This window comes from Bos indicus x Bos taurus, chromosome 17 (assembly GCF_003369695.1).
Source record: "Bos indicus x Bos taurus breed Angus x Brahman F1 hybrid chromosome 17, Bos_hybrid_MaternalHap_v2.0, whole genome shotgun sequence".
Lineage (NCBI taxonomy): Eukaryota > Metazoa > Chordata > Mammalia > Artiodactyla > Bovidae > Bos > Bos indicus x Bos taurus.
Window position 1 is genome coordinate 14,942,934 of NC_040092.1, and position 21,636 is coordinate 14,964,569.

General features: G+C 46.8%; 1 protein-coding gene across 2 annotated transcripts in view; it reads right to left on the reverse strand.

Annotated features, from left to right (window-relative positions):
• NOS1 (nitric oxide synthase 1) overlaps window positions 1-21,636 on the reverse strand; it is a 195,319-nt gene that overhangs the window by 18,367 nt on the left and 155,316 nt on the right. Inside the window, exons 14-21 of one of the 2 annotated variants that reach the window (XM_027566712.1) lie at window positions 20,314-20,458; window positions 19,052-19,156; window positions 18,478-18,536; window positions 16,988-17,089; window positions 14,357-14,473; window positions 8,170-8,344; window positions 7,257-7,395; window positions 6,576-6,654 (exon numbers count right to left, since the gene is read on the reverse strand). In XM_027566712.1, the coding sequence (XP_027422513.1) occupies window positions 6,576-6,654; window positions 7,257-7,395; window positions 8,170-8,344; window positions 14,357-14,473; window positions 16,988-17,089; window positions 18,478-18,536; window positions 19,052-19,156; window positions 20,314-20,458 (921 nt within the window). The remainder of the gene's footprint in view (window positions 1-6,575; window positions 6,655-7,256; window positions 7,396-8,169; window positions 8,345-14,356; window positions 14,474-16,987; window positions 17,090-18,477; window positions 18,537-19,051; window positions 19,157-20,313; window positions 20,459-21,636) is intronic. The other variant, XM_027566713.1, reaches the window with a different exon arrangement.

The window sequence follows — 21,636 nt, forward strand, 5'->3', positions numbered from 1 at the left end:
TGGGGGCTCAGGCCAGACTTCCACCCTCATCAATTTTCACAGGGCGGGTTTCAGCAAGGTCACTCATGAGATCCTCTTTGCAAACCCAACAGCCAGCTCCCAGCGCTCACTGTGGTCATCAGAGCAGTACTCGACATGGCTTCTCATGTCTTCCTTCTCAATCCCCTTCTCTTGAGCTCCCCAGGCTCTCCTGGTCTCTTCCCTGGCTGCTCTTCCTCAGTCCCCTTTGTTGGTTCCTTCTCATCTCCCCTAACTCTGGACGGTGGAGCACCCCGAGATTCAGTCCCCAGATCTCTTTGCTTTTCTGACTTCCTGTCCCTGCTTTCCTTTTCTCCATAGCACTTACCAACCTCCACAGAATGGAGAGTTCACTCCATTCTATGGCATGTGGTCTGTCTCTATGCCTGCCCCTTCCCCATCCCCACCCCGAGGACAATAGAGGGGACTAAGAATCTGTCTAAACTCTAGAGGGCGAGGAACTTGTCTGTTTTCTCCACTGCTCTATTCTAGCACTTAGGACAGTGCATGACACATACTGGATACTCAAGAAATATTTCTCGATCGAAGGAAGCTCAGATCCTCAGGGTTAACCAGCTGCTAGAATAGGCTCTACTTCTGATACCAGATTTCTACCAGGAACCACTAAACCCCACAGGAGCCACGGCAGTGATGGCCCTGTTCTGCGAAATTCCACCTCTGCTGGGAATCCCAAGCTCCACCTCCTTTTACAACTGGGATCCTCACCTTGTCCTGGAAAAGGGAAAAAGGCTTGACCTTAAGCTCAGGTTCTTACTATCCCTAGTCCACTGACAGTATAAAGTTTATAGAACAAAGGAGAAAACCCAGAGGGAAACTTGTTTAGGCCTGCCGAGTCATGCCCTTTCCTTCGATAGCTGGATTTCAAGTGCAGGACATCTATGAATGAATCCTTAGAATAGGATTATTCTGGTTCTTTTAAAGTTTTAGTACCAATACACTGCATTTTTATGCCTGAAAACTTTGGGATTGATGACTACACTTGGGTAAATCAAATCTTTTTGTATTCTTGGAGTTAAATTCGCATTTTCAGATCCGCTTTTTCTTCCTTGCCAACTGGTTTTCAGTTGATAGAGACACTTGATATTCAACATGAAGTTTCTACATTCTCCATGGTATGTAAATCAGCACTTGAATAGACCAATGGGACTCGCTATTTGAAGGAGTTTTTGGCACAACCAAAAGTTCTTTTGTGCTGCAAATAGCCACCATTATTAAAAATAGTTGTGCTGGCATCTCTGCTTTTTTGGGTGTATTTTCTTGAAGCATGACACCCCTGTCCTTAGTAGGGTGGGGAACTCGGTGACTGAGCTTGTGAATGATGGTGGTGGGGGTCTGGGCTCCCACTCTCCTTCCCCGGGCAGATTTTGCCCTCCGTGGGGCACTGATCTTATCTATTAAATGGGCTTGCGTGAATGACTCTGCTCTGAGCTCATGCCAATCTATTGGTTCCTGGAGAGCGAGACCTGCCAGCTTCAGGAAGGGAACGAGCAGAGGCCGACAGCCAGCAGGGGGCGCTGTGGGGTTGCGAATTTGGGAGCCTCCAGGGCCAACCACGGGAAGCCTTTGAAAGGCCCACAAATCAATTCCCACTTTCTCCCTGATCATCACGAGTTGTTGTTGTTTTTTTTTTTTTCAGAAGTATATTTGCCTCCGTTCCTATGGCCGGTACAAAATAGAAACGTGGAGGCCCCAAACTTGCTGAGCTGGCTTGTGCTCACAGCCTTTTCGCCTAAGTCCTCTTGAACGCAGCTGAGGGTGGTCAGGCAGAGAACGGCCAGGGATAAGAATGGAGCTGGCCTGTGGGCCACGAGGTGGGGGCAGGCTCTGCTGGGAGTCGGACCCCGGACACTGCATGCCTCTGACTGGAGAACCCAGAGCTGAATGGCTGCATGGCCCGAGGTCCTTGAAGCTTTGCTGGGAAGTGATCCCCCAGTGGGTAGCACTAGCCTGGAGACCTACTGTCTTATATCTCTGTTCTGCTGGGGGTTTCTAAGTATAGGACTTTCTAACCTTTCTTTCTTTTTTTTTTAAACGCTTGGGATATACATGGGTTGTCAGAAAGTATTAGGGGAAGGACTTCCCTGGAAGTCTAGTGATTAAGATTCCACACTTCTACTGCAGGGGGCATGAGTTCAATCCCTGGTTGGGGAAAGAAGATCCCGCATGCCACGTGGCACGGGCAAAAAAAAAAAAAAAAGTCCTTTCCCAAGCTTAAAAAAAAAGTAAATATTTGGAGAAGGGGGTGAAAAAGGTAGCATTGGAAAGGCAACAGCCATTCAAATGCCTGTCCCCTGAGTATGGCCTGTTTGTGATATATTTACATCCACCTACAGTAACATTGCACACACACATACTCACTCATGTACACACACAGTTAGCAATGGTTCAATGACAGGTTCACAGGGGAAAGAACAGTCTGCTAACATCCAGCATTAAAAGTTGGGGGGGGGGGTGGGAAACAGCTCATGTTCATTCACTTGTCAATGAAAAGAGTAAGCATGGTCTCTTGTGAGCAGTTTGAGGTGATAAGGCTCAGAGCTTCAACGAATTTGTTGACACTTTCTAGGCACTGGTGAGACAGTGATGGATAAAGAAAACACAGGGCCCCATTCTCATTAAGAAGCAAATGAAAAAGATTATGGATGGGGCTAGTGATGTGGATGGGTGGGTGCTGACAGGTTGGGGGCACTGGGCTCAGTGACCAGCAGATAAGGATGGTCAGGAAAGCCTTGCTGGCAATTTGATGTTGGAGCAGAGATCAGAACGATGAGGAGAAGGGGACATGCAAAGATCTGGGGGAAGAGTGTTCCCGAAAGGGGAAGCAGTACATGCAAAGGCCCTGAGGTTGGAAAAAGCATGACATGTCTGAGGATGGGAAAGAAGACTGGAGGGTTTGGAAGAGGGGTCAACACAGGGCTGACTGGCACAGGAGGAGGTTAGAGAGCTAGGAAGAGACCCGATCAGGAGGGTCTCATTGTAATCTGTTCAGGCAAGGAGTTTGGAGGTTTCCTGAGATCAGTGGGAAGCCATTGGAGGGTGTGAAGCTGCAGGAGGATGGGCTTCCATTTATGTTCTTAAAAGATTAGTCTGGCTGCTATTTGGAAGATGAATCTTTGAGAGAAAAGGCAAGAAACAAGGAAGACAAGTTAGGTGGCTTTGGGAGGCCCTCAGACCACAGATGATTGTGGCCTTTCTTACGGTGGCAGCTGTAGATCTGAAATGTATTTGAAAGACAAGCCCATGGTATCAGCTGAGAGTTGGATGGATATTAGGAGGGAGACAGAGGAGGCAGAGAGGGAGCCTGAGTTTGGGGCTTACACTGAATGTTGATGTCCTGTGTTAAGCTGGGGAAGGCTGGAAAGAAGTGATTTTATCCAAGAGGAGCTGGGAATTGAGAGTACTCCCATGCAGAACTCTCCATTACAATGTCCCATCTTTCTCTGCTATACCCCAGCACTCAGGCCCTTTCAGCATCTTTGCTCCTACACAGCCCTGTCTGTTCTCTATCTTATCTAAAGCTGACCCTGTGTCTCCCCTCCTCCTCCTGACTTCTAGGACTTACATGGCCCATACCCCACCCATTAGCGCTCCACTGTACTCTTTTCTGTATTGTTTGCTAATTGCCGCACACAGGACAGTTTATTTCCTGGCCAGGCAGTGTCGCTTTTCTCTTTAGAGTTGCAAGGATCACCCTCAAAAAGTGGTTTATTTCCTCTTAAGCACTTTGCTTGCTTAAGGGTCTCTTGTTATGGGTGGGAACAGGGTGGGGAGGGTGTTTCATAATATCTTTATGTGGTCTCCTGGCTCAAACATCCTGACTTTGGCTGTGGGCAGGGGAAGATGGGAGAAAGGGTCATACTTTTTTACTCAATCGTTAAACACACACACACACACACACACACACACACACACACACACACACACACCCCTTATAAAGCTGGAAATGGTAGTGAGGCCTGAAAATAGGTAGTGCTGTGGAGTGTGGTTTTAAAGGGTTAAACACTGAGACCCCATTTGATTCTTTTAAAGCTAATCTGTAACTGATTTTAATACTATCTTCTGGTTACTAACCTTTCTGAAATGCCCTCTTGTAAGTCGCTCAGCACAGAGTCAGCTGCCCTTTCCAGAGGTGGATGGTTTGGTGGGGGTGGAGGGCATTTATTCTGGGACTTGGTCCAACTTAGCATCAAAACATTTGCAAATTACCTTGCTTTGTATGTACTATGGTTTGGGAGTAATTTTTATGATCTGGTCTTTCATGGTTGGTCGCTGAGAGAAATGCCCAGTAGATTCTTAGTCCCTTCTTCTCCAATGCCACTGAGATTGTACTTTTCCATGGGACAGAAATGGGGAGTAAGATGTGTATTTCAAATATAGAGTCCCTTTCTACTGGGTTGGCCAGAAAGTTCGTTCACTTTGGGGCCAACCAATATATCAGAGATTATTATGCTCTGAATATTACATGTGACTAATTCTTCAAATACATTAATTTCCCAATCCATTTCTTGAGCGTTTGAGGGTCTGGGGGAGAACATGCGCGCCCCGGGGCTCCATCCTGTTGACCACATTGACGACTTTATCATATGTTTTACATCCGGGCACACAGAACAGACTTGTGGTTGCCAAGGGGGTGAGGGGTTTGGGGGAGATGGAGCGAGAGGCTGGGGGTCACAGAAGCAGCTTTTATATGTAGAATGGATAAACAAGTTCCTACTGTATGGCACAGAGGATTATATTCAATATCCCGTGATAAACCATAATAGGAAAGAATACTTAAAAAGAATGTGTGTATACATGTATAACTGAAGCACTTTACTGTACAACAGAAATTAATGCAACATTGTAAATCAACTATAGTTTAATTGAAAAAAAAAGTTTTATATCCACATAGAAAGCACACATATTAAAATGTGTACATGTATGAAGCTGGGGTGGGTGAGGAGTAGTAGCAGAAACAGCATACCCCAGCTGCTTTGTGTGTGTTGTTTTTAATACAGCTGTCTTGTGATGCTGCTGATGCCACAGGTATAGCCATTTGGTGTTCTTGACTTTGGAGTCAGAGAACTGAGTCTGAGTGACCTTAAAAAGGCCACTTGCATTTTCTACTTGTCATTTTTCCTATTTAAAACACGGGTGATAACTACCTATTTCCTGGGCTGTTCCTGCACAGAGAGAACTCAAAACTGTGCTAGGAACACAGAAAATACTAGATAAGTACTAGTTCTCATTTTAGGTAAGGAGACAGGTATTCTGAAGACCTAAGGGACTTGTCCAAGGTCACATGGCTGGGGGATGGCAGCATTGGGGTAAGAACTCAGAGTTGTCTGGCTCAAGAGGCCACCCTCTGTACCGTGCCACGCAAAGGATGACGATCTCAAAGGATTTTCATGGGCTAGATTCCATTCAATGGGGATCCAGGCAAAGACTTTCAAAACTGCTAAAAAATGTACTTATACATGGAGTGATGCAGAGATCTGGCTGGATCATTTTGAAAAGACTTCAGGTCTGAGAGCAGAAAGGACATAAGCTTAATGGGAGAGTGGCAAGGCTGTTAGGACAACCCTGGGCTGCTTTAGCAGCTCCTGTCCGGATTGAGGATGGTAACAATAGCCTTGGCGCACGTGGCCGTGATCACAGGACCTCACTGCTCTGTGACCAGGCCCGAGAACGACGCTTCCAGCAGGACAGTGTGTTCTTCTACTACAGCCAACGGTTCGGGAAACCGGGTCTCAGGAGAAATAGCTGGAAGGAATGAGGATCAGGGAGAGCGGCTGCTGTCTTGGCTACTGGCAGCTCTCTCATTTGGAAGAACTGACTTTGTTCTGGGTGTCACTGGAGAGTGTAACACAGGATCAAAATGGAACTGCTAGGAACACATGCTTTGGTATAAACAATAGGAAGACAATTTCTAACAACTGGGACCTCAGAACACAGAAGGGGCTGTTTTGTAGGTTCATAAACCTCCTGTCATCCCAAAGGACTTAAAGTAGAGACTGAGCAGGCATTTCTCAGGACATCAGAGAAGAATTATCCGCAAAGAGGAGCTGTCTGGACTAAGCTGTCTGACTAAGGAGCTGTCTGACTAAGGTGCATGTTAGAGTGAATATTAGCAGTTTGACGAAGGTGTGGTCTCTATTAAAAAAAATTCCTCATAAAACATTTCTCTTTCCCCTTTCCACAGAGATCATCACTATTCATTTTTTTTTTTTCTTTTCTTTTTGGCTGTACCAAGTAGCTTGTGGGATCTTAGTTCCTTAATCATGGATCAAACCTGCACCCCCTGCCGTGGAAACCTGGGGTCTTAACCACTGGATCACCAGGGAAGTCCCAACCATTTACTTTTTTCATCCCTGCAGGTTGGAGCTTGGCAAATGGAAAGCAGTAAGCCAAGATGCTGCAAGGCAGCAAAGGGGGTTTGGAGGACCCTTCCAGTGGTAATAGGAAGTCAGTCCTCGGAGTCAACAAGGGTTCATTCCTTGCTGTGGGAGGCGTCTGGGGCAGAGGCAGGGAACGTGAAGGGACCAGGGTGTTCCTACCTGGATTTTGGACTCTGAAGGTTCTGGCGGCTGAGGAGTCGAGCGGCTGAGACCCGCTTTTTGTGGACACTGGATAGACCTGGGTGGGGGAAGAACAAAGGTGCTCCTGAGATGGGGCAAAACAGTTGTCAATTCAGAGTCCCCAGCTTCTCCTGACCCTCTGGAGTGAGACGAAGAGATAAAAGAAAAGAGGTCAGGCAGGCCTTGGGGCGGGTGGTTGTGGATACAGCAGAATAGAAAGCAAAGCTGGCTGAACTTGGCGGAGAAGAGGAGGTTTAGGGTAACGTGCTGCAGGGCTGGAGAGCAGAAAGCAAAGCTGGCTGAACTTGGCGGAGAAGAGGGGGTTTAGGGTAACATGCTGCAGGGCTGGAGAGCGAGCCCAGAGCAGCCACAGTGTGTTTATTTGGGTGGCCTGCCTAAAGGGTGGAAGTGGGCACAGCAACCCACTCCAGTATTCTTGCCAGGAGAATCCCATGGATGGGGGAGCCCGGTGGGCTACGATCCATGGGGTTGCAAAGGGCTGGACATGACTGAAGCGACTGAGCACACACGCATGTACTGCAAGGGAGACCTAAGCATCGAAGCCCACCTTCTCTAAGGACCTTTCGGAGGTGAGAACTGCCGTCTCCCGTCCCCACCCCCGGGTCGTGGATGTCTCCCCAGGCGGGTGGTAGGAGGTACCTTGTGTGAGTTCCGGAGCTTCCGCCACGTAGGTAAGACGGAACTTGTTCCTCTTCCAGCTGCGGTCATTGCTGATGAGGGAGTTGTTCGCCTTCTCGATGTTGACGTCATCACCCACGCAGAACACATCACAGGCTGCCTGTGTTACACATTATACACATTAGGAGCCACTCCCATCTTCCTCTCCGCACCTCCCCCGCCCCGGGGAATCACCAGTCCACTTCCTGTATCTCTGAATTTGCCTGTTCTGGACGTTTCGTGTACATGGACTCGGACAGTAAGTGTCCTTTTGTTCTGGCTTCTTCCACGTAGCACATGTTTTCAAGATTCATCCATGTCGTAGCATGCATCAGCACCTCATTCCTTGTTGTGCCCGAACATTCCATTGCAGGGACACACTACAGTTTGTTCATCCATTCATCATATTTAATGCTAACCAGTTTACATTTAAATCTAAATGACCACGTGTGGCCAGTGGCTACTGTACAGGTCACTGGAGATCTAGCACAAGAGGAACAAGATTGTCAAAGCAGACAGATTGGTGAGATCTGAGTTCCAGCCCGAGGCATGGCCCCCTGGGTTGGTTAACCAACTGTATGTTTTTGATTTACTTGTCTATGATTGTGAGTGAAGGATGGGTTCCTCCCAGCTCTAAAATTCCAAGGCTCTATAATTTTTTATAGACGAACTCTTTACCCTTAATACAGGAGGCTGGATTCCAGGTGGAAAATGTGTCTTAGGACCACCCAAAGTCATATGACTTGTTTAAAGCTGTCCCCTGGTTGGATACATAAGGGAAGTATCAAAGATTTTCTCAAGTTTTTTCTATTTCTGATGGTTTAGGTGATCTGTCCTTGGGGGTCCCTGGGGACATGATTCCTCATGGGTCTCTAAAACTGGGGCAGATGGTTACCTTGAAGACCTTCTTAGCCCAGGTCCTGAAAGCCTCTTCCTGCCCACAAAGCTCGTCCCCCTCCCTCATCTTCAAGATCCTCTCTCCTCCAAGCTCTTCCAGGAGAGTGTCCACGGCATGTCCAAAGGCGCAGAAGTGAGGGTATGCCCGTGAGCCAAGACCGAACACAGAGAACCTGCCAAGAAGACAAGAGAAGCTCTGGAATAGGGGGCTGGGGAGAACGTGCAGCGGTTCCAGTGTCAGGGACTGTTCAGTCAGTTCAGTTGCTCAGTCGTGTCCGACTCTTTGCGACCCTATGAATCGCAGCACGCCAAGCCTTCCTGTCCATCACCAACTCCTGGAGTTCACTCAAACTCACGTCCATAGAGTCGGTGATGCCATCCAGCCATCTCATCCTCTGTCGTCCCCTTCTCCTCCTGCCCCCAATCCCTCCCAGCATCATTCTTTTCCAATGAGTCAACTCTTTGCATGAGGTGGCCAAAGTATTGGAGTTTCATCTTTAGCATCATTCCTTCCAAATAAATCCCAGGGCTGATCTCCTTCAGAATGGACTGGTTGGATCTCCTTGCAGTCTAAGGGACTCTCAAGAGTCTTCTCCAACACCACAGTTCAAAAGCATCAATTCTTCAGCACTCAGCTTTCTTCAAAGTCCAACTCTCACATCCATACATGACCACTGGAAAAACCATAGCCTGGACTAGACAGACCTTTGTTGGCAAAGTAATGACTCTGCTTTTCAATATACTGTCTAGGTTGGTCATAGCTTTCCTTCCAAGGAGTAAGTGTCTTTTAATTTCATGGCTGCAGTCACCATCTGCAGTGATTTTGGAGCCCTCAAAGATAAAGTCTGACACTGTTTCCACTGTTTCCCCATCTATTTCCCATGAAGTGATGGGACCAGATGCCATGATCTTCGTTTTCTGAATGCTGAACTTGAAGCCCACTTTTTCACTCTCCTCTTTCACTTTCATCAAGAGGCTTTTGAGTTCCTCTTCACTTTCTGCCATAAGGGTGGTGTCATCTGCATATCTGAGATTACTGATATTTCTCCCAGCAATCTTGATTCCAGCTTGTGCTTCTTCCAGCCCAGCGTTTCTCATGATGTACTCTGCATATAAGTTAAATAAGCAGGGTGACAATATACAGCCTTGACGAACTCCTTTTCCTATTTGGAACCAGTCTGTTGTTCCATGTCCAGTTCTAACTGTTGCTTCCTGACCTGCATACAGGTTTCTCAAGAGGCAGGTCAGGTGGTCTGGCATTCCCATCTCTTTCAGAATTTTCCACAGTTTACTGTGATCCACACAGTCAAAGGCTTTGGCATAGTCAATAAAGCAGAAATAGATGTTTTTCTGGAACTCTCTTGCTTTTTCTATGATCCAGCGGATGTTGGCAATTTGATCTCTGGTTCCTCTGCCTTTTCTAAAACCAGCTTGAACATCTGGAAGTTCACGGTTCATGTATTGCTGAAGTCTGGATTGGAGAATTTTGAGCATTACTTTACTAGCGTGTGAGATGAGTGCAGTTGTGCAGTAGTTTGAGCATTCTTTGGCATTGCCTTTATTTGGGATTGGAACGAAAACTGACCTGTGAAGCCCTGTCCCCCAGTGTGACTGTATTTGGACATGGGGCCTTCAAGGAGGTAACTGAGGTCAAACGAGGTCATACGGGTGGGGCCCTAATCCTTCTAAAAAGAGGGAGAGGTACCTGAGAGCTCTCTCTTCCACCCCCAGTGAGAGGCTCTCAGAGGAGAGGCCACGTGAGGACACAGCAAGAAGGCGGATGTCTGCAAGCCAGGAAGACAGGCCTCACCAGAAACCTTGAGCTTGGACTTGCAGCTTCCAGAAGTGTTAGAAACAAATTTCTGTTGTTGAGGCCCCCAGCCTGTGGTACATTGTGGTGGCTGCCCAAGCAGATAAAGACAACTGGTACCTCCAGAAGGGCAGACCACCCCACACCCATTTGAGGAAGGCCATCTTTAAGCCTGAGAGCCCCTAAACCCTGCTCTCCCTTCCTTCTGGTCTCTGCTAGGTGCCACTGTCCTCAGGAGAAAACTCCCAGTTGGTCCTTAGGAGGATGGGTGACCTGGAACCATTGGCTGTTTCTTGAGTGTCCCTTTCTAAGCTAGACTAATTGGGAAAATTAATCTACTGGATTAGCCAAAAAGTTCGTTTGGATTTTTCTGTAAGACATCGCAGAAAACCCTGAATGAACTTTTTGGCCAACTCCATACATCAGTGAAAGACTTGACTTTCTTACTCAGCATACAACTAAATTAGTTTCAAGTACAAAGAGCATGAAAACTCCAGCATAGCAGTTCTTGGGGACCTGTGCTAACGAGGAGATCAGAAGAACCTGTCATTAATACATCCAGTGTTGGTGTGTAAACAGGTTCTTCTCAAAGGGATTGAAAGATTTATGATATGCTGGCTGTGAAATTGATTTGTTTCACAAAGCCTCTTTGCTTGGAATAGACATATACACTCTGCTATATTTAAAATGAATGCGACAAGGACCTGCCGTACAGCACACGGGATGCCGCTCAATGTTCTGCGGCAGCCTGGATGGGAGGGGAGTCTCGGGGGGAATGGATCCATGTGTATGTATGGCTGGGTCCCTTCACTGTTCACCTGAAACTATCCCAACACTTGTTTGTTCATTGGCTATACCCCAGTACAAAACAAAAGAGCTTAATTTTTAAAAAATGTCTGTTTGCATAGATGCCACAAGAAAATGTTGGTGTTTGAATCAATGGGGGTCAAGTTAATGAGAATTTTCTGAAGTCTGGGAAGTAGAGGGCTGTGTCCCAGAGGACCCTTTAGTCCCGCACAGACTTGACATCACACTTCCAGGACTTGGTCCCGGCTGTGGGTCTTGGCCTCACTGGCCCTAGATGGACAAGGGAACAAGTGGGATACGAACAGCACCACAACTTGCATTTTTTTCCAGGTTGGAATGTGACTATCCTGTGGGTGACTGTCATTTCAGACAAGTCAAGGAGTGGAGCTGTTCAACTTGCTCCTTACAGAGTCTGACTCTGTCCCTGAATCTTTCTTATTAAAGAATGATGGAGCCAGCCATCACATGAAAGACTGCAATGGGGGATGAGGGGAAAACAGTAGGACAAGCTGGGAAGTGACCCTCTTGTTACTGGAGAATGAGCCTGAGATGGGGTCCAGGTGTCTCAGAGATCGTGGGAAAGTTTACATAGATTAATATCCCCTCCTCTGAAATCCACACTGATGCTTCTTCATCTTATTCTCCCGCCCTTCTTTCCTGGGGGCTCCACAGTCTTCCCAAGGGAGGGATATAGGGTTAGGTAGCATGCTTCCCCATCACTCCTTCACCCACGATCCTCCTTTACCTGGATTCCTCACCTTTTCCCTGCAGGTGGTGAGAACTGGTGGCCAGCATGGGACTGCTTGGATGGGGGCCAAGAAGCTGCACTCCTGCCCCCAGCCATCGCCCTTAGCCTGATGCAGGTTTGAAAACTCAGTGCTAGTCATGCCTTGTGGTTAGGGAGTTGTTCCCCAAACCTCTACTATTTATTTACTTATTTTAATATTAATTTATTTATCTGGATGCACTGGGTCTTAGTTGTGGCACGTAGGATCTTTAGTTGTGACCTGTGGGATCTAGTTCCCTGACCAGGGATTGAACCCAGGCCCCCTGGATTGGAAGTGCAGAGTTTTAGCCACTGGACCACCAGGGAAGTCCCTCCAATATTGATTATGTTTGAGATATCCGCCATACTTGACTACCTCTAACACTGTTATTTACTTAATAGTTGCTATTTAATTTGGTTTTAATTTGTACTCTATTTGCACAAATTATTTGTACAATTATTTGTACTAGCTATTCAAACCCACTCGTGTTCACTAAGAGATGGCCCGGGGAATTAATTCATTAACGTGCTTCCCAATCTCTGAAGGCCTGTGTCACAGTCATCTCCTATATTCACATTTCATCACAGTCTAAACCTTATGATTGTAAAATTCCTATTTTAAAACCAGAAAACCTGGAAAAATTATTATAATTGGGGCCAGATAGTAAATATTTTCAGGCTTGTAGGCTAAGAAGCAAAACTGATTCTATTATGCAGATATCTGTGTAACAAGGAAGAAAATAAATTTCTGTATGCTTTTGGATAAAATTAAAAATATAATAGCAATAGTTATGGGGTACATTTTTCTAGTTATATATAGCTACTAATGAGAAGACTGGAATTTTTTTTTGAGAGGGGTATAGCATTTTGCTTAACTGGGGCTTGAAGGGAATATTTTCTATCATCAAATAAATTGTAGATGTTCATCTGTAAAAACCATTCTGGGTTGTACAGAGATATACAGTGGCTGGGCTGGATTCAGCCGATGGGCTGCAGTTTGCCAACCCCTGCTCTTAGGCATGATAGATTTAATAAGGAAAAAAATGGGTCTAAATGTCAAACCATGGATGTTTCAATGTCAAGCTAGAGAACATGAACTGATGTCAAAACCCATCAGTTCGAGGATGAACCAAGGGGGAACCCTAATGTAAACTATGGGCCCTGGGTGACAATGATGTGTCAATATAGGTTCATCAACTGTATAAATGCACCACCATGGTAGGGGATGGAGGTGGCTGTGTGTGTGTGTGTGTGTGTGTGTGTGTGTGTGTGTGTGCACCGAGGGTTGGGCAGGTAGTACATGCAGAATCTCTGTTGTCTTCCCTTCAATTTTGCTGTGAACCTAAAGCTACTTAAAAAAAATAAAGTTTATTAAAAAGTGTACTGATGGGGAATTCCCTGGTTGCCCAGTGGTTAGGTCTTTGATGTACAGTCGCTCAGTCAACTCTGACTCTTTGCAGCCCCATGGACTGCAGCACACCAGGTTTCCCTGTCCTTCACCATCTCCCGGAGCTTGCTCAATCTCATGCCCATTGAGGCAGTGATGCCAACCAATCAAGTTACGTGGCATGGCCAAAAAGAAAAAAAGTGTACTGATAGAAACAATAGTTGAATATCTAGGAACCCTGTGATCTCTATCATATACTAAGCATTGCCCTGAGCCGGTGTGGAGGAGGTTGCATTGGTGAAGGTCTAAGAGGTTCCTCAGACTGCAAGGAGATCCAACCAGTCCATCCTAAAGGAGATCAGTCCTGGGTGTTCATTGGAAGGACTGATGCTGAAGCTGAAACTCCAATACTTTGGCCACCTCATGTGAAGAGTTGACTCATTGGAAAAGACTCTGATGCTGGGAAGGATTGGGGGCAGGAGGAGAAGGGGACGACTGAGGATGAGATGGCTGGATGGCATCACTGACTCTACGGACGTGAGTTTGAGTGAACTCTGGGAGTTGGTGATGGACAGGGAGGCCTGGGGTGCTATGATTCATGGGGTCGCAAAGAGTTGGACACGACTGAGCGACTGAACTGAAGAGGTCCCTGGCTGTGCCTGAGCACTGCTTACACAGTAGCCTCATCTTGACCAGTGTCTATGAAACCAAGGGTTTGACATCCAGTTTTCTTCCTTTCCAAATACCCATGAAACTGAATCCACAACCACTGAAGTAGAAAATATCTGTCCACGTACTATCTAAAATGTTCTCATGGGATGTGACTACACTTTGGGAAACAAGGAGTCGTGACAATATTTTTTTGAATCTGACTGTACATGGGAGGCAATTAGGGAGATTGAAGAAAAAAAAAAAACAAGCAAACCCTGGATCCAAGTTTAGACCCAACTACATCAAAGTCTCTGGAGGTGGGGCTCAGGTATCTGTACATTATAAACATTTCCAAGTGATTTTGATGAGCATCCAAGGTTGGGAACCACTGGGTCATGGTGGGGTGTCCCCAGAAGCTTCTAATATATAAGATATAGTAGCACTTATGAAGGGAACTCACTGAGTTACATCTGGGGGATTAGCATCCTTTAGCACAAATGATATGAAATTCATGCAAAGAGGTGAAACTTGGGTGATGGGGGCTCTGAAGGAGTGTGATTTTGGAAGAGGTCATAGGAGGGGTCCAGGTAATGTGCTTTAATGAAGCAGGAGGACATCCCCAAACAGTGAGAGTGCAGCTGGTTATTCAAGGGATGAATGGACATGGAAGGGAGACCCCTCCCCAAACAGAGAACCCACTTTGTTACCCTGTCCAGCTCCCCAGGAGCCTTCATCATCCCTGACGCCCCAGGCCCCTCTCTCACCTCACGTTGGCCAGGGGTCCAGTACTCTCAAAGTTGTCTCTGAGGTCTGGCCCATCACCTGATGATTTGCGGGAGTCGGAGTACGAGGAAACGCTGTTGAAACGCACCTTGTAGCTCCTGCCAAGACGAAAGAGAGTCTGTGAACTCTGGTTCAGAGCCCCCGTCCTGGGGTTAGTACCCCCATGGCTATCTCTATTACCAGTCCTGGTTCTAGGACCTTCCCTTTGAGTGTTGAGTGAGACTGTAACACATCCATGGCCTTGACTAGAACATATCAACTCACCCTCGCCCACCACACGGACACCTAGCCATCATCTGATGCTGCGCGTATTGAAAAGGTTTCAGCAGAAACAGAATCACAGACACAGACAGCAGCCTGGTGGTTGCCGAGGGGGAGGGGGTGGCGGGGCGACGGAGTGGGAGGGTGGGGTGAGCAGGGGTAGCTTTCACACAGAGAAAGGATAAACCACGAGGTCCTGCTGTACAGCACAGGGAGCTATATTCAGTAGCCTATGATAAACCATAATGGGAAAGAAAATTCAAAAAAGAATGATTATATATAACTGAATCACTTTGCTGTACAGCAGATATTAATACAGCATTGTAAATCCACTATACTTCAATTAAAAATATTAAAACTGAAAAAAAAAGGAAAAGGTTTGAGACCACATTAATTGTCCATTCCTTAACCCATTAGACCATGTTTCCTTACTTCCCACATGTTAACCAGGACAAGAATCATTCTGAGATCTTGTTAAGATGCAGATCCTGACTCAGGAGGTCCAGGGTAGGGCCTACGATGCTGCATTTCCGAGAAGTTCCCAGGAGATGCCGTTGGTCCCCAAACCTCACACTGCCTAGCGAAGAATTACACTCCTGCTGTCTGCTATAGTAACCACGAAAGAATTACATTTCTGCTGTCTGCTACAGTAGCCATGGGATGCATGTGACTATTTAAATTCATTCAGATTGGATATGATGAAACACTTTGCTCCCCACATGCACTAAACTCACGTCAAGGGCTTGACAGCCATGTGTGGCTAGTGGTGCTGTATAGGGCGACATAGATATAGAACATTTATGTGCTCATAGAAAGGCTTATTGGGCTGTGCAGGACTGTTTCACTCAATACTCTCTTTTCTTTTTCCTATTCAAAAAAATTGAAGTATAGTGGATATACAGTATTATGTAAGTTACAGGTGTACAATATAGTGATTCACAATTTTTAAAGGTTATACTCCATTTATGAGCTTCCCTGGTGGCTCAGTGGTAAAGAATTCGCCTGCCAATCCAAGATACACGGTTCAACCCTAGGTCGGGAAGATTCTCTGGAGAAGGAACTGGCAGTATTCTTGCTTGGGAAAGCCCATGGACACAGGAGCCTGGTGGGCTACAGTCTACAGGGTTGAAAAAGAGGTGGACACCACTTGGCGACTAAACAACAACTCCATTTATAGTTATTTTAAAATATTGACCACATTCCCTGTGTTATACAATATAACATTGCAGCTTATTTTACACATAATAGCTTGCACCTCTTAATCCCCTACCCCTATTTTAACCCTTCCCTCTCTCCATTGGTAACGACTACAACATTCTCTTTCAATAAGGCTATCATCTTTAGACATTTCAAGGGTCTTTCACATTTCACATTTCAAATAAACATGAAAAATGTTCAGACACAGCCTGAAAAGAGATTGGATTTCTTATGAAGTTGTTTCAAAGAAGGAGAAAAATGTCACTGGGACTCAAATCTCGGCATCGGAGGCTCAGGAGCCTCGAAATTAAAAAAAACAAAAACGGTTTCCCAGTTTTCTTCTAAAACTGGTAAGTTCTGTTCTCAGATAAGGCAAAAACCAATAAAACTCCAAGACCAACACAACAAAACAAACCCCCAAACAACAACAAAAGACTTTCATAAAACCCTCAAATCAAAACCCCAAACACAAAAACTCAACACACAAATCTGAGTGCAAAAGACAAAAAAAGAAATTGCGCATTCTGGCAGCAGGGTTTCTAAGCTGGATGTTCTTCAAAGTTTTTGCTCCAGCATCAGGAAAGTTCTAAATATATGTAAGTGTATTTTCTGCCCTAAAATAGTCTTACATTGAGTCACATCTCCAAATAAGTCCTGTAACATATCAGGGGGTGGCTGTGTTGTTAGTGTGGGAGGTAGGGTTGATGGTTGTGGGGTAAAAATATCAGCACATGTATTTGTATGAGGTTTGAGGCTTTTCCAAATGTGTTCCTCTTTGTTATCATCCTTCGATCCCTGCACCAGCTCCCAGAGATGGTCGGGGCAGAGATAGTTTCTCCCTATTTGGAAGGTGAGAAAGACAGAGAAGCCCAGAGAGGTCAAGTAACAAGCTCAAGGTTACTCAGTGTGTTAGTGCCATGGCCTGCGTTAGAACTCGGGTCTCCTTGAGACAGGGGCGTGGCTTTCGATGCTGCAGTATTGGGCATGCGCACGTGCATACTCATCGCCATGCGCGCGAGTGCTTACACCATTCACACACGCACATGAACGCCGGGCAAACACGATCACACAGGTGCATCCTGCACGTGCACACGTGCATGTGAGCACACACACACACACACACAAGCACGCATGTGCACATATAGATGCTCTACCTGCGCTGGCTGTCACGAACTGCAGCCAGACCGTGGACTTCTCTGTCACCACGGGAGAGGGGAGGCCCTTTACGGGGAAAGAAACGCAAGGGTTCCGGGTACCTAGAGGGGAGAATGGATGGTGCCCTATCTCTCCCTGGAGGAGGGGTGAGGGGGACCTGCTGAAGACCACCAGGATGGGGTGGGGAGGAGAGAGGCAGAGAGGGTGAGGAATAAGATGCTGGTCTTAAAAACAGGAGGGCTGACCACCAGGGACTCAGCTGTCCCCTGGGTATGGGATGTAGGCAAGTTTGGCAACGTGTGCTTGGCTGAAAGAGAACCAAGAGGGATGTTCTGCAGAACACAGCCTCTGAACGCCAGTCAGGGAATTCCCTGGCAGTCCAGTGGCTAAGACTTCACCTCCAAGTGCAGGGGTGCAGGCTCGATTCTTGGTCAGGGAGCTAAGATCTCACATGCCTTTTGGCCAAAAAACCAAAACATAAAACAGAAGCAGTACTGTAGCAAATTGTATAAAGACTTTAAAAGCGGTCCACATTTTTAAAAACCCAAACAAAATAAACAACAAATAAAATGCCAGCCAGCAATGACATCCAATCCTCAGCTTAAGACCTACTCCATGGTGGAGGCAACACCGCATGTGATGCTCTCGAAGAAAGGCAGCTTATTACTCACAGTTTGTATGTTCTCTGCTTTGAGGGGATTTAAGGGCTTTTCACAGGTAATTTTGGTTACGAGTGTTTGTCACCTTATGAAATATCTGTAGAACCCAACCCATGTTAAGTGGTTTTACCAGTAACATCTTTTGACCTCAGGCATTCTTTTTTGCCTTAGGAGGTATCTTGTTTGAAGTCAGCCTCCACGTTAGTGGATGCAACTCCGCCATGAACATCAGATGGAAAAGTTCTAGGTAAAGAAGCTCACTGATTCTGAATGTAAGCTTCCAAAGGGTGGAGTAATAAGAACTATATTTACAGGGCACTCAGCTTTTCATGGGGCGTCCCTGATGGCTCAAGCACTAAAACATCTACCTGCAATGCAGGAGACGTGGGTTCCATCCCTGGGTCAGGAAGACCCCCTGGAGAAGGAAATGGCAATCCACTCGAGTATTCTTGCCTGGTAAATCCCTTGGAGGAACCTGGCAGGCTACAGTCCATTGGGCTGCAGAGTCGGACATAACTCAGCACACACGCACAGCTTCTCATAGGATGCTGATACCTATTTTTTACCTTGATTCTTACAAATTAGAAAGTTCACGCAGGTAGAATAAACACAATTTGATGCAAAAAGAAACTGAGGCACAGGGCTGTAAGGTGATTAAAGACCAGAATGTCCACTTCAGTGGACCGCAGATACCCACTGGCTAAAATAAGTCACAGATGGACTTCAGGTCACAAAAGTATCCAGAACTCAGAGCTGAACCCCAGATGCCAAGAGACAACATTTGGTTTCCCCCAGAGAGTGTCACGGACACTGGCGGGTCGTTTACTTACTTCCTTTCCTCGTGCACAGAGTTAGGGTTCCTCATTTCCATCAGAGCACAGCCAAATTTCTGGAGGTCGAAAGAGACAAGCAGGATGTGAGGCAGATATGATTACCTTGGGAATGGGTTTGGGCAGAGGGTCTGGGGGTCCCGACTGGCAAAAGAGGAGCCTGATGCCTGGGGGCCAGGGTGTCAGGGGTTTGGGCCAGGCAGCAGTGGTGTGAGTGGAAGAGGACTGTTTATAAAGGGCTACAAGTGTGGATGCCCCGCCCCCCCACCTCAGCACGCAAATTCCCTTTGTAGTGGTTTTCTACAAAATATTCTCCCTGCTCCTCTCATCTGGAGTGGGGGACACCAAGCTCTTGACTGGAGCATCCACTGCAAAGAAGTAGTGAGCTCAGGTGACAACATTTTCAGGAGGGCTTGGCTGGTCAGCGGACGCCAGCAGACTGAGGACTTGGAGTTGTCCAGTCTTGGCACAACCTGGCCCCAAATCGAGGTCACTGGCTTTGCGATTCTGGGAGGATCTGCTACTGAAGAGCAGGGCAGGTGGAAACAGCTGCCAGAATAGGAGCTCATCTCACCTCCCCATTCTCAGGGGGGTCTCCATTGCCAAAGGTGCTGGTAACCACCAGGACCAGAGTTTCATGTTCCAGGTGTACAATGTCATATTCTTCCATGGACATCACCTAGGTGGGAGAACGAGAGGGGAGAAGAAGGGAGAAGGCGATGAGGAGACAGAAGGGGTAGGAGAGAAAAAGTGATGGGGGAAGAGGAGAGAGGAAGAAGAGGAGTTATCTTGAGCCATCTCCTTAGGACAGAGATCCAAAGGTTCTGGGTGCCACTGTTTCAATGGGCTCAAGTGGGCAGAACTAAAAGCTTGTTGGTAGTATGGGTTGCCTTTGGCCTGAAGGACTTCGGAGAGTCTGGGGCAACGTGTTGGCTGCCAGTAGAGACCGATCTTGACTGGGACTCCTGGGCTTCTTACAACCAATGGATGCCGGAGTCTTCTTGACCATGTGTAGGCTGGGAATGGCCCAGCTGGATCTGACCAACTGTGTGCTCAGGTTGCTTTCCAGTCCCCCATCCAGCAACGCGGAGGGCCTGGGCCAAACACGTCTGTGTGCCAAGTCACTGCAACCCTATAACTGTTTACAACCCTATGGACTGTAGCTCATCAGGCTCCTCCAACCCAGGGATTCTCCAGGCAAGAATAGCGGAGTAGGTTACCATACCCTCCTCCAGGGGATCTTCCGACCCAAGGATCAAACCTGTGTCTCTTAAGTCCTGCACTGGCAGGCAGGTTTTTTTGTTTTTGTTTTTGTTTTTACCATGAGCATCACCTTAAAAACTGCTTTGCCCTATCTCTTAGAATTCCTTGGGTACCCTTTTCAAAGTAGATCCGAGGAAAACACTGTCTCCCTTAGATGTGCTTTAAAAATAAGTGAGCCATAAGCGAACATCTTTGGGATACATTTATTTTCTCTCCTCTCCTCTTTTGGAGATGGTAACACACATGTGCAGAGTAAAGGCTCTGAGAATTCCTGCAGCAAAGAAACCCACTGAATTGTATGAAATGCGGGGCTTCCCAGACTAACTTCCAGATTTGTTTTTCAGAAACTTTCTAACATTTTGGTCGAGAACTGGGGGTTATGATTCCTGAACTCCTGGAGAGTTCACACGGAGAGAAGCATCATTGTCCCTTGAAATATATGCAGGTGGGCTGATGGCATCTTCAGATGTGCTGTTACCCACTCTCTAAGGGTTCTTCTCTGCTGACTGCCTCTGTCCCCTCCCCAGCTTCACCAGGAGGGCCCAGAGAGCATGGGAACAGCCTGCTACCCACCTTGGCATCAAAAGCATGTTTGAAGATCTCACACAAGGTTTTGGCATAAGCCTGCGACTTGCCCGTCTCTGTGGCATAAAGGATGGTAGCCTTGACCCTCTTGGCCATAGCCTGCCCCATCAGTTTGGCTGAGAACTTGACGGCTCTGTGGGGGAAGAGGGTGGAGAGAAAGACAGGAAATGTAGAAGGGAAGAAGGGTGTCAGGCTGGGACTTGGGGGCAAGAACCACGATCCACGAGATATAACAGAGGGAACATACTCTCCTCATCTCTGATGGCATCAGGGATACTCAAAGTGTGAGCTGAGGCGCCATATTGATCCCTTTCTTAAGTCCCTCCAGAGCAACCAGTCATGAGCTAACATGGTTGGTGAGCTTTGCTAGTTTGTTACTTGATGGATCAATCCCAGCCGTGAGGACCTCGGTTTGCCAAGCATTGCCCCCAAAGATGATCATTCATTCATTCACTCACTCATTTGGCCATTCATCATGTGTTTTGTTGAGGCCTGGCTATGTGCCAGGCATTGTTATAGGAATGGAAAAACAGAGAAATGGCTGTCATGGGGCTTCCATTCTTGTGTGTGAGTGAGAGAGAGAGAGAGAGAGAGAAAATGAATCACTAATAAATGAACAGGCATTGAACTTGAGGGGATTTTAGAGGTTTATAACTCCACAAAAGAAGGGCCAGGTCTGGTGTAGTAAGCCATGCACATCCAGGGTTTTGCAGAGGGTGATTCTTAATAGGCACTAAATATCTACCAAGAGCAGGAATGGATTTTAAACCCGCTGCTACCACCAAAGCTCTGGGGAGCTTAAATGTCAAGTCGGGGCTCTTTCTGGTTAAATGGAGAGTCCAGAAACAGTGTTTTCTTCCTTCCCATCTATGAGGATGTGGGCTTGGCAGGTGGGCCAGAGGCTCAGGAATGCCTCAGTTCACCTTCCAAGCAAGCATCCCTGTTCTAAGTAGGAATCACTTTGAGTAGATAAATTGCTAATTTACCCCCACCTGGGGATTATTGGTGGTAAATTCATCATTTTTTAGACTCAGGGAAACCACCCACGCTGCCTGAGTTAAGGGGGAGAAACAGAAAAGAATAAAAGGCACCTGGAGGGTTCCCTTTGAATGACTGGAGCAGAAAAAAGCATCTGTAATTAACTCCCATTGTTTCTTCCTCAAACTTAATAGTGCAATTAATGCTTTAGATTTTTCCCTCCCTTCTTCCCTCAGAGACAGGTTGAACTGAACTGAAGCCAAAGGCTGCTATGCCTGAGAACTGGTGATGCTCTCGTTAGGGAAGGGATGGCTGCTCATGTGGTCCAGCTTG